This window comes from Trachurus japonicus, chromosome 17 (assembly GCF_045865225.1).
Source record: "Trachurus japonicus isolate A0001 chromosome 17, Traja_1.0".
NCBI lineage: Eukaryota > Metazoa > Chordata > Actinopteri > Carangiformes > Carangidae > Trachurus > Trachurus japonicus.
The window spans coordinates 10,767,664-10,780,538 of NC_140923.1; the positions used below are offsets into that span (position 1 = coordinate 10,767,664).

At 42.5% G+C, this 12,875-nt stretch overlaps 1 protein-coding gene across 1 annotated transcript in view; it reads left to right on the forward strand.

Moving 5' to 3' along the window:
* lig1 (ligase I, DNA, ATP-dependent) overlaps nt 1–12,875 on the forward strand; it is a 106,873-nt gene that overhangs the window by 55,150 nt on the left and 38,848 nt on the right. The window contains exons 19-20 of the mRNA XM_085804956.1: nt 6,699–6,809; nt 11,152–11,223. Coding sequence (XP_085661082.1) covers nt 6,699–6,809; nt 11,152–11,223 — 183 coding nt within the window. The remainder of the gene's footprint in view (nt 1–6,698; nt 6,810–11,151; nt 11,224–12,875) is intronic.

Sequence of the window (12,875 nt, forward strand, 5' to 3'; positions counted from 1 at the left end):
CTTTAACTCATTGGCTGCCAGCCATTTTCAGAAAAGAGACGCCCATACTGCCAGCCGTTTTAGAGCATTTTGAACGATCTTATAAGACCCACAGAATATTGTGTTCTATGACTATATAAACACCGAAACTACCAAGAGAAAGAGTAGACTCTCTTTGTTCAATAGGAAAAAAAAGTTTGTTTCTACCTTTTTCCGTTCTTTTGTAAACAGCAGTAGAACGTAGGCTGGTTTCGCCAAAAACAGCAGTTTTTGACCAAAACACTGAGAAAACAAGCTTTTTGTGGAAAGAAACATGTCAAGCAGAACAGTGACTTTGACGTTGATATTTTTTGCTTTAGTGACACCTCACACATCTGAACAGTGTTCTCCTTCTATAAAACAACAAAAACAACACTGAGAAAGGACTTTTGATGGCAAAATAATAATTTATTTACAAATATCAGTAAAAATGCATTAACTTTTTTGTACGTTTGTAGCTGTCACATGACCTCTGCCCCATGGTCGACCACTGCTCGATCCACCACCTGTAAATTATAGAAATATATAGAATTACCATAAAAATACATCTCTTATAGATGTAGTCAAGTGTGATGTGGAGTTTTTTTTTTTTTAACCTTTCCGATCAAAGCGATCCGCCCTTCTCTAAGCAGTAAAAGTTAGCTCGCTAGCAAGTTAGTTTATTTTATTATTTTTACCATTGATGTATTATATTATTACCTTCATGTCTTTCTGGAGCGTGGGGACGAGTCTCTGCTGCTCCTGGTTGATCCGGACGGAATCGCTCGGGTCACGTCCACCGAGCCGTCAGTTGAGCTGGGCTCTGGTCTGTGGTGACGCACCGTCAGCTGCTGATTCTCACCACTCGGCCCGGCTTGATCGCCGGTGTCCAGCGTCGGTGTCTTTTTCAATGATCTCCGTCATTTTCTCACGATCGCGACCCTCTTCCTCTCCGAACTACCGCGACACACACGGTACATAATGTGCCGACGTGCGGAACACATCGGCTCCGTGCATAAGTTTCTTTAGCATATCTCTTGTCATCTCGCTTCTTCTTCTCATAATCAATGCTGATCTCTCATCCAAAGAGGGCACTACTGCCCCCTACAGGGCCTACAGGGCACCTACACGTCATTACACTAGTTTACAAGCCTGATATTGATGGACAAGCTCCGCCAGACCGTCCTCCAGCCCTTCCCGTTGAAAAACGCAATTGACGTCTATCGACGTCAATGGCAGCCAATGAGTTAAGTAGGCTAGTCCTCTTCTTTGTGTGTTCAGACTCCAAGGAAGCTGCTGTATTGTGGAAATGCATGCAAATGATATTTTAAATTTTATTTTATGTAAATGAAAATATATCACATTTATCTGTCTATTTATGTTAAATAATGAAAAAGCCATGTGTGGCAACATAGAAAACTGAGGATGTGATGCATCGAAATCCATCATATAATCGAATCAAATCGAATCGTAGACTGGTGAATCGTAATCGAATCATGAGGCCAGTGAAGATGCACACCACCAGAGGAGGGTTAGCAAAACGGTGAAAACTTGCATAGTTCCCCTTTATATAAGTTATAATACACAACTTTTCCACATTGAAATATTTTTAAAAATGTGCAGACGCTCGTTCGATCTTCTTCTCAGTTTTATCTCTACATCGTCCCAAATGTTTGCAGTAATTTCCATAACTCCTTCTTTATTTTCATTATATAACGCGCCGTGTCCTCTGGGTCACCTGTCAGCGGGATGATGCATCACGCAGTGCAGAAATAAAGTAGATAAAGTAGTTTGACAGACTCTATCGATCCAGCAGACAACAACTCTATTCTACTGTTTGTATCGGTCACCGGCAGCTCGACTCCTCGCTAAACAACACGCGTCGATCCGTGATGCTGCGTTTCATCGCGGCCGACCCTGTGCAGCGTCTTCCACCACGGTGCTGCACAGGTGACAGGTGTGTGTGTGTGTGTGTGTGTGTGTGCGCTCTGTGAATGACTTTACAGCAGGTAGAGAGCGAGAGAGAGGGAGATGAACTAACATTATGTGCCACAGCTGTTTCATTAGAATCGGTGACGTCGGGTGAAATATGTGACAAAACAGAACATGAATAAAATTTGAATACATCAACTCATCTGTGAACGTTATCTCAGCTGCTGCGATGGTGAAGACAGAAAGTCCCATGATCCCTCACTGTTCTTCACACATGCATCTTTCGCTATTGTTTCAATTTAAGAGACTCCTTGAATGAAAAATGTATTTTTCCAGCTTTAATCCTGTATCCACGTGTGAATTATTCATCTTAACTGTGTTGGTATTTGCCAAAATTCACATCAGAAAGTCACTATCTGAGTATTATTACTTCAAAATCGATGTGTTTTCTCTTCCTGTAAAATGATTTCAGGCGTTTGGTGACTCATCCTGCTCTCAAAGTCCTAATTTTACCTCCAATTAAAATAGTTTCTTGAATTTTTTACGTCCCTCCCCTGAAGTATAAATCCCAACACAGTCACCGTCACAACCTCTGAGCTGTAACCGGCTCTATTGGCCGACACTTATGTGTTGTTGTTCTGACTCTGTGGAGCATCGTGAACCTGCTGCGTCACTGCTGCCTTCAGCTCCAGGCTCAGACAGTCGGCACCGTCTCAGTCCAGAACTCTGTTTCCATCGTTCTGTCCTCATTTCATCTCTGAGGTCGGTCGCAGGTGTGTGTGTGTGTGTGTGTGTGTGTGTGTGTGTGTGTGTGGAGGTGAAGCAGAGAAGACGATCCTACAGGCGATGCCTCACATACAAGTCAACACTATTGGCTACCGACTGATAGACAGCAATAAATATATGTGACACCTTCCTCTCTCGCTTTGTGTTTTTACTGGGAATATAACCAAAGACACTTTAGGACTTCCTTAAAGGGATAGTTCAACATTTTGGCAAATTGGCCCATTGCTATAATCCCTATAGTCATAGCAGTAGGTTCGTTACCTTTAATTGTCGGTACAAGCTGTTTTTAGAACGGCGGAGCAGAGCCGTGAGCTGCTCAGAGCTACGCTACGGAGGCTCATTATGGGATTTCTTGGTTTCCCTCATCAAATACACAATCCAACAACTCCACAACGCTCTGGTGGACAAGTTGTGACCTGCACATTCACCACGCTATGAGATAATAACACAACGTTACCAGACAGAGTTGTTTTAGAGGGAAATACAGAGACTGTTGATGAAAAACTGCCCCCGACAGGAACGCACATCAGCAGTTTTGCATCAACTTCCCTCTAAAACAACTCTGTGTGGTAACGTTGTGTTATTATCTCATAGCGTGGTGAATGTGCAGGTCACAACTTGTCCACCAGAGCGTTGTGGAGTTGTTGGATTGTGTATTTGATGAGTTTGATGAGGGAAACCAAGAAATCCCATAATGAGCCTCCGTAGCGTAGCTCTGAGCAGCTCACGGCTCTGCTCCGCCGTTCTAAAAACAGCTTGCACCGACAATTAAAGGTAACGAACCTTCTGCTATGACTATAGGGATTATGGCAATGGGCTAATTTGCCAGAATGTTGAACTATCCCTTTAATTCTCTATGAATAACAATACCACCACAGCAAATCAGCAGGAGGCTTTTATTTTGAAACAGCTACTGTACAGGAAGTGATCATCTTATCTTTGTCCTGATGTGGTGGATGTGGTTTTCTCGTAGTGAGACCTCTCCCCAAACCAGCGAACATCTCTTCTTCAGTCGTTGAGCAGAAAGTTTTTCTTTTCCAGCTCCGCCTTCCCCTCTTTTTTCATTTTTTGACTTTCGTCCTCTCTCTTTCTCTCTCTTTCTCTCTCTTTCTCTCACCCTGTGTCTCATCATCTCATACGACACCTGCCCTCTCACACTGACTTTCATCTGCTCTTCTTTTCCTCTTCCTAACTTTAAAAGCGACACCCGTCCTTTGTCTCTCTCTCTCTCTCCATCCGTCCACTCGTCTGTCTCATGTCACTGTGTCTAATCATTTCCTCTCCCTTTCTTCTTCATTACTTCTTGATGACGCTTGTTCCTTCCCTCACTACTCCTGCTCTCTTTTCACCTCTACCTCTCCTCTCTTCTCACTCTTGTCTTATTCATTCTTGTCTCTTCCTCTCTCTCTCTCCCTTCCTCTCATCTTTTTTCAGCACTTTGATTCAGCCTGTCTGTGACTTCACCTCTCTCTCCTCTCTCCCTCTTTCCCTCCTTACACATTCGCTGTTTTCCTCCGTCGTCTGTCGATGCTCCTGTCTTCTGCTGTCTTCTCTCACCTTTTTTTGTTTTTCCTCTCAGTTCCTTTAAATCCCCCCATCTCCCTTCTCACCATTTCGCTTTCACACTCTTCTTCCACACATCTCTTCTCTCTCCCTTTTTTAAAACCTTTTCTTTCACTTTTTTTTTTTTGCTGTCTTCTCTCTTACTTCTTCTCTCCCTTAACCTGTTTTTCTTGTCATCTTTTTCTTTTTTTCTACCTCTCTCCTTTGCTGTCTCTTTCTTTTCTTTAGTCATTATCTCTGCCTAACTGAACGGATTCAGACGGAAAGACGAATAAGCAGTGTGAAAAGTTTCCATGTCGTCTTTTTTCTTTTCTTTTTTTTTTTAGTTTAAATTGCTCGTTGCAAGAAAGATGTAGCGTTTTCAAATGATGGCATTTTATTTAATTTGCGCCTGAGATAATTTTCTTGTTTATTTAATTTATGACTCTAATTTAATACGTTTAATTTACTGGTGCTGACGATGACTCAGTCGTTTTTAAATGGAGCTCTCATCTCAGATATCGATTACTGACCGTTAATGTGGCAGACGGTTTGATAAAAGATGAAAATTTGCATCCTCTGTCTGATGTTGCGTCGCCACGGCAGCGACTGTTGCGCGTCATTCAACACACATTCAAGTGAACACATTAAAAACGAACAAAGCCTGAGTGAAAGTTTGCAGTAACACACGTGTGCTGCATAGAGGAGATGCTCTGATTAGATTTTACAGCACCTTGCTGCATTATTTTGCATATTAATGAGGGAAAACTCATTTTCCTGAAGCCACCATAGAGCCTTAATGCACTAAATTATGAATTAATAGTAATAAATGCAGGCATTAATATTAATTCAGAACCGTTAATTTGTAATTAATGCATTACTTAGCCTAATGACCTTACGAGGATAACAGATTAGGTTTGATATATTAAACTGTTTCCAAACAACCTGTTAAACCTCTAACGTGTCTCTAACCCTGAGCTCTGATTGGCTGCCTCCGATGACCTTTCAGTTTTCACTCGGCTGATCGGCTCCCAGTCTGGTTTCAGCTTGTGTAAGATGTAAACATTCAAAAAAAAAAAAAAAAAATCCATTCAGGTGGCCCTGAATCGAGCAGGAAGTCGGGGATTAAGCCGCACACACAGGATTTGGTGTCTTGGATAATTAGCAGCCGGTCGGTGTGATGTTGAGAATCTGAGGTGATGGTCGATGTAATCCTCCCCCGACCTGGACGGTTTATCCACAACCTCCACTCTGTCACTCACCTTTTTCTCTTTTTTTTTTTCTTGGTCTTGCACAAACAAATGAAAGCTGCCAAAGCTTTTTTTTTTTTTTTACTTCATGCAGATTTAAAAACAACAACAAACAAAAAGCTTTTTGGCACAGTGTGGGCATCCGACCAAGCGAGGGGGAGTGTTTTCAACAGTTTGGTAACTGGTTGTGTGTCAGAGACGACGGCGGGCGGTCGGGCGGCGGCGGCGGCGGCGGTGGCAGACGTGGCTACTCGAGAGGAGTGATAAATGTAGCAGAGAAAAAAAATGTTAATGTGTTGACTTCCAAAGCATTTGGCAACAAATTGAGGGCAACTGCAGGTCCTGAAACAGCCTCGGCACGTCTATGTGCCTGTATTCTTGCCTTTTTCTTTTAAAGCTCCAACTCACTCTTGAGTTTTTGAATCTTAAGTTTGTTGGATGAACTTCAGTGAAACTTCTCTGACAGTCGCCTGTTTTGCCACAGCAGATGTTGCCTAAACACAGATTGGCACACAGTATCGTGGCTTTTTTTGTTAATTAAGGTTTTTTATTGATTCCACATATCAGTATTCAACATTTTACATACAGTATACAATTTTCCAACAGTATAAAACATTCCTATACTTCTCCACCAGGGAGCAGAGACATAGATAAACATACTGTACATTCTCAAAGAAAGTTACCGTAGAGTAAATTTGAAGAAAAAAAGAAACACTTTTTCACTCCTGTCCTTATTTTCACACCTCTCTTACATCGTCTCTTTTCTCCTGTTGGAGGGTAAACAACATAATAAACATATGAACAGTGAACAAGTTTGTAGCCTGAACCAAGGGGATCAGTAATACTGCACAAAGTCTGCTCTCAATGGAGACACAAAATTAGCCCAGTTTTCCCAGTAATTTTTTAAAAGTCTCTGTTTTTAGTCTAGTTGAGAAAGTCAGCTTCAAGCTTCTCCGTTCTATAAATATTGAGCAATTACCTCGACCCAATCCTCCATTTTTGGTGCATCAGTTTTTAGCCATTTTCTGGTGATTGCTTTTTCTTTAGCTGCCACCAGCATTATTCGAAATATGTATTTTTCTCCTGACCTTGTAATCGTGGCTTTTTTAATGTATTTATTTAATTTTTTAATCGTTTTACCCTTCATCTGTGTCTCATCTTTTTTTATTTTATTTTTTTACCCCCCAACAGGTGAAGAAGGACTCGGTGGTGTCCTGCGTCCTGGACTCGGAGGCCGTGGCCTGGGACCGTGAGAAGAAACAGATCCAGCCCTTCCAGGTCCTCACCACTCGGAAGAGGAAGGTATGATGTGGAGAAAGTAAAGGAGAGAGAGGGAGAGAGAGAGGTGTAATAAGATGGAAAAAAAAGAAAAGAATGAAATGTCAGAGAGGTGTTTTTTCTCTTTTGATCAGAATAATGGCCTTTTTCCACCACAGCAATCACATTAGGTTGGAACTGCTCCCTGTCTTACCCCGTCTCTCGGTATGCATGATGACATCCAAGTAAATTAGGAAAGGAGAAATGAGAGTGCAAATGTGGAGAACGTGATGATGAAAATGGATGAAAATGATTATCCTGATGATTTTTTTTCCTTCCTCCCCCTCCTCCTCCTTTTTTTTTTTTGGCTGGATACTGTTACAGCCACTATGAAATCATGATTAGTTGTAATGATGGTTTGATGCACAAACTGATTGTAACTGCCCCTTCTGGCATCGCGTAACAACATCCCTCCACTGTTTGCACAACCACGAGCATCCTTGCAGAAATGAAATATTTCAGACGAGGAGGAGATGGAACCAGATATGGACTAATTAAACATCATTAATGAGAGGAGGGGGAGAGAAAAGTAATGAGGGTTTGTGAAAAGGAGAACGGGGATAAATCAGTGTAGGAAAAAAACACCTCTTCTGGGTGGAAGAACGTGGAGGTTTTTGTTTAAAACACCAGATTTTAATGTCGTTTTCCTTTACCTGTGGTCAGGAGATTTGGGTTTTTTTTTTATAAGCTTCAAATCCAGACGAATTATAACTGAAGTGTGCACTAATTGGAGGTTTAGGCAATAGGCACCACTTAACAGAAAGAGTTACACCTCACAACAGCACACTCACCTACAGCAGCTCTGCCGTATGAATTAGTCATTAAAGCTCCAAGGTAATGTCTTTGCTCGCCGATACACTTTGTGTTTATCAGGAGGAATAAGAGCTGCATCTTAAACAATGCTCAATAAAATGAGCTTTTATTGTTTTGAAGGTGAAAATAAGAACATTACATAAAACCCCCTCGCCACAAATAGACTATCTACAATCGATACTGCAACACTGTGCAGACGCTTTTATTCAAATTCAAATCATTATTAAAATATTCAACAGAGAAAGGAAAGAAGAAAAAAAAACAAAACAGCAACAACTAAATCCAGTCAATATTTGCTGCGACCACCAAAACGGCACCAGGCAGTTCTCGAGGAGCTTGTTCCAGCATCTTGGGAGAAGTTGCCACGGTTCTCGGCAGTGGATTTAGGCTCTTTAAGTCGTCGGTCTCTTCATGTGATCCCCCGGGAGCCAGACCATCTGCTGCAGGACTCCCTGTTCCTGTTCTCGTGTCTGAAGATAGCTCTTTACCACTCGTACAGCCGCGTGTCTGGGCTCCTCGTCCTGTCTGTCGCAGACTGAATCTGGGACCGAGCAGATGCCTCCTCCTCACTCTTGTTACGGCACTTTAAAGAGGAACTCTCCAAGATATTTTACCTTCACTGAACAGCTTCGGAGTAACTGTGACGGTTAAATAAATGACTTGTAACCAATGTTCCCTCTAATTTTCAAAACTCCTGAGCAGAAATTCAACTCCCCTGATGAGCTGATGATATACAATACGTCCACATGCTGGTGCTATGGCCTCACCTCTCCAACTCCAAATATCAATACTATTGGCTATTACTATTACGATTAATAACAGATTATTTTGACAACATTACCTAGGCTGCTCCATATCTAGGTCGGTTACAGTTATTGATAACGAAATACAATGTTGTTTCGGCAAAATAGAGTTTGCATGTATTGCCATATGAACAATACGAAAAAACTAACTAACATCAAGTTGGTGTCATCAACTCTTGGCACTGAAGCATTCTTGATATGAACAGTAATAATAATAATCCTCAAGCAAAAACTTCAATCGTAGTTGCACTACAGACCACGGTTAAGGTCATAAATTTCACAATTCAAAGCCACATTCGGACGTCTTCGGACGTAGTGCCTTCCGGTTCGCTGCAGCCTTTGACTGGAACACCCTACAAAACATCTCTCTCTGTTTTCAAACAAAATTTACTACAAATCACAGTCGACTCCTGCACTTGCTAACAGGCTTCTTGTCATGCCCCATTGATTAATTGCAATGTATTGTATTATATTGATTATATTGATATATTGTATGTATTGTATTATATAGAATTTATCTGTGTAATTTATTAACCTTGTTTTCACTTTTAGCACTCCCCTCCCCCTTCCCCTTCAGGCTTCACTTGAGAATAAGAATTTTGTTCTTAATTTGCTTGCCTGGTTAAATAAAGGTTAAATAAAATAAAAATTAGGGAGAAATAAACAGTAAACTAGTCGGGGATATTTGAGTGTGCAACTTTTTTTGTCTTCTGGGCAAAGAGGAGGAGAGCAGTGTGCAATTGCACAGTAAAACACCTTAGAGGGAACAGTGCTTGTAACTAGTTCCAGGGAGAATGGAGGCTCTCTGCCTGCGTCCTAGCCAAGGGGGCAGTTGTCGGTCTGAGGAGTGAAGCTCACTTCCGCGTTCAAAAAACTGCAATCCCCTCGGCTGTCGCTGGGGGCTGGCTCCAGAAGGGAGCAACTCCAATTGAGCCCCATGTTAAAATAGCCGATTTTACAGCTTAAAAAAACATATTTACAGCCTGGTACATTTCATTTTTTTGGTCTCGTCTCAACCGATACCGCACACACTCTGAGGGGGGTGAATTTTTTTTAAACTCTACCGTTTTACTGTTATTAGGTTTAAAGTTCTGGCCAATTAGGGCGCAGAACCGTTGAGTGACAGGTCCGGCGACCGCTGCTACGAGGCCAGTGGGCGGGCCCTCGGCCGGCCAACCGCACCGCTCCAAATATGGCAAGTAGAATCCAACATGGCGCGGCTCAAACCCCCGTAGTAGCGGCACAAAACAGACTCCCCCAAACCAATGGGTGACGTCACGGACGCTACGTCCATTCTTTTTACAGTCTATGGTCCTAGCGTCTCTTGGCTGAAAACCTTGTAAGATCAGAGCCTCCGACCCGGTGTCCCAGCTCTCATCTTTCCGTCGCCCTGTAACCCATAATCTCTTGTTTATGACAGATAAAACTACATAAATATACACATTGTATCGTATATGATAAATAACATTATCCACCGCTCTGTTGACTGCTTACTCGGCGGCTTTGTTAAAAACGAAAGAAAAGAGACCAGATTTGTAGTTACCCTTTAAATATCCAAAACGGCCAAAGCCCTTTGCAGAGCCCTGCTGTGCAGTACTCCACCTATTCAGATAAATGATACTGTACTTACAGTTATAAACCATTGTGGCAGAGGGGAAACTCAATATATCCTGTGCTTTTAATCTGAAGGGTCCTTCTTTGTTTCCTAGCAACTGATTTACACATTAAGAGTGCCCTGTGGAGTTTCCTCGTAAACAAAGTGTCTGTTTACGTTCAGTATTAATCACAAAAAAACACACACGAACATGTTTCTTTGAAGTCAAACAAATGCATTGGATTAAAAAAATATATAGAGAGCACTACACTGTTTACATCCATGTTTACATGCCGAGCAGCCGTCGTTGTCTTCTTCTTCCTCTTCTCCTTTACCTGCCTTTGTTGGTGCATTGCTGCATCTCATTGTGCTTCATTGTAGATCAATGGGGATGTGTAAAAGTGGTGACAGGCAGGAAAAACATTGCTCCCTGACGCTGCGACAGGTCAAAGACTCCACAGGATCCCTTTAAGCTTTAATGGTGTTAGTAAATCATTAGTGTGTAGCTATACGGAGGGGAGGGCCCGACACACACAAACCCACAAACTAACTCCTCGACTCCAGGAATTCAATATTACTTCTGGGCAGTTACTGAAAAGTCATGAAGTTGTACGTCGTCGGGGCCACGGGAGAGGAAACCTGGTAATAAGGCAAAGTAGAGAGAAGTCTGACAGGAGTAAACAAGAGCAGGAATAAGCAGGACGAGGTGCTGCAGAGGTGAGAAGCAGCAGATGCAGGAGAGGAGAAGAGGTTAGGCAGAGTGGTGAGTCGAGGAGCAGGAAGTAGTAACACACAGCGCTGGCTGGAGGAGCCGGATAAAAAACAGCGAGGAGGTGCAGGCAGCGCTGTTTTTAAGAAATAAATAAATAAATAAAAGGCAGAGAGGAGAAGAAGACGGGGAGGGAAAGGCGGGGTGGGGTAACTTTCAAGATGAACGGGAGGGAAATCAAAGAGCTCTTTGTAACAACTCCCAAGGTTGGATGTAGCGATTTGTGAATAAGATGCGTCTATTTGCATATTTTTGTCAAGGGAAAAATATTAAAATGTATATGTGTTTCTCTCTCTCTCTGTGTGTGTGTGTGTGTGTGTGTGTGTGTGTGTTGATGCTTCTCTACAGGACGTGGATGCTGCCGAGATCAAAGTGCAAGTGTGCGTGTACGCCTTTGACCTCCTCTACCTCAACGGCGAGGTAAGACGATGAGAAAGAGATCACCCAGAGATCGTTCATCGTTGTTGTGAAGTGAACGCACACCCCTGTTGTCATTTAGAAGCAGCGTGTGTGTGTGTGTGTGTGCGCGTGTTTATTGTTTTTTGCGAGTGCTGCTCTTCTCGCATGCTCATCGCCCCGCTGAGACGACGCCCGACAACGTCCCTGAATGCCAATGACGGTGCTACTGGAGGCCGTAACTAGATAATGATTGTAACGCTCATTGTAATTCCAGCCGAGTGTGTCTGAGCGTGTGTGTGTGTGTGTGTGTCTGTCTGAGACCGTCTCCGAGTAGAAGAGAGAAAGTTGGTGGCTTTTTGTTGAGACTGTGTGTGTGTGTGGGTGTGTGTGTGGGTTGTGGGGTGGTAATTTGGTGTGTTTACATCCAAATAATGCACATTTTTTAAAGCACATTTATAAAAGTCAGCCAAAATGCAAATGAAGCGAACGTTTCCATCAGTTACTGTGAAGTGAATTTTTCCCAAGTGGATGACAACAGAAAATACATAATTAAATTAAATTAAATTAAAAAAAAGAAGAAGAGGCATCACTGTTAAGTCGCTCCGTTTTACTTCCCACCTAATATGGCATTTATGTAAATTTCATGAATTAATTTGTCACTATAAGAACATGCTCTGTGTCTTTTTAGTATTATTATTTGTCTTTTACTACACTTTGGGATTGTCCAATTCTCCGTGCGCTGCCGTCCTCGTCAGTCCTCCTGAGACGCTCGTGCTGCTCCCACCTGATAACCACCTGCTGGGGCCCAAACCCACCGGCTGGAGCAGCAGCAGCAGCAGCAGCAGCAGCAGCAGCAGCAGCAGCGTCCGCTCGGGACATCAAGGTCACGTCCTCGGCGCCGCTCTCTGAGACTGAAGCAGGTTTTAGAAAGAAGAAAAGAAGGAGGTCTTTACTATTATTACACATTACACAACAAAAGAAATTATATAAAAGTAATGGGATTTCGTGGCGCCGTGACCGCTGACATACATCTGTGTGACATGTGTCAAAACACATGCAGCCGGTGTTTTCTATACTCGGGCCCCGGCTGGCTGCACAGCTCGTGGTTTCTTCTTGATGCATGTCAATGTGTCAGAATATGCCACTGTCCTATTTCCCAGCAGCACTGACACTCATCAACTCTCCAGAACAGCACAGCTTTTTTTATCATCAGATTCACTCCTCTGGATCGGATCGGCCTCTCCTGGCTGCTGCTGCTGCTGCTGCTGCTGCTGTATCTCCACTGTCTGTATAATGTATTTGCTACGTGCCGTGGGCATCGATGGTAGCACGTCAAATCGCACTCTGCAACATTAACGGTGCGCTGTGCTGCAGTGGAGGCTGTCAAAACAGGGTTATGAAATATAATCAGAAAGTTAAATGACTTGAATAGCACCATAAAAAAAAACATCGAATCAAATATTCACAAAATTGGATTCTAGTCCAAAAAAAAGTTTCTCAGTGCAAAGTCGGCTGCTACTGTTGGAAACACAGATACGATCTCACACATGTAAACAGTCAATAGTTATTTAGTTTATTACTTTTTTTTTTAAGTACAGAAAACTCTGGACTCTGAAACTTGAATGGAGATGAGTTTTTGTGTTTTTTCTTAAAGGTACATTGTGTAGGAATTA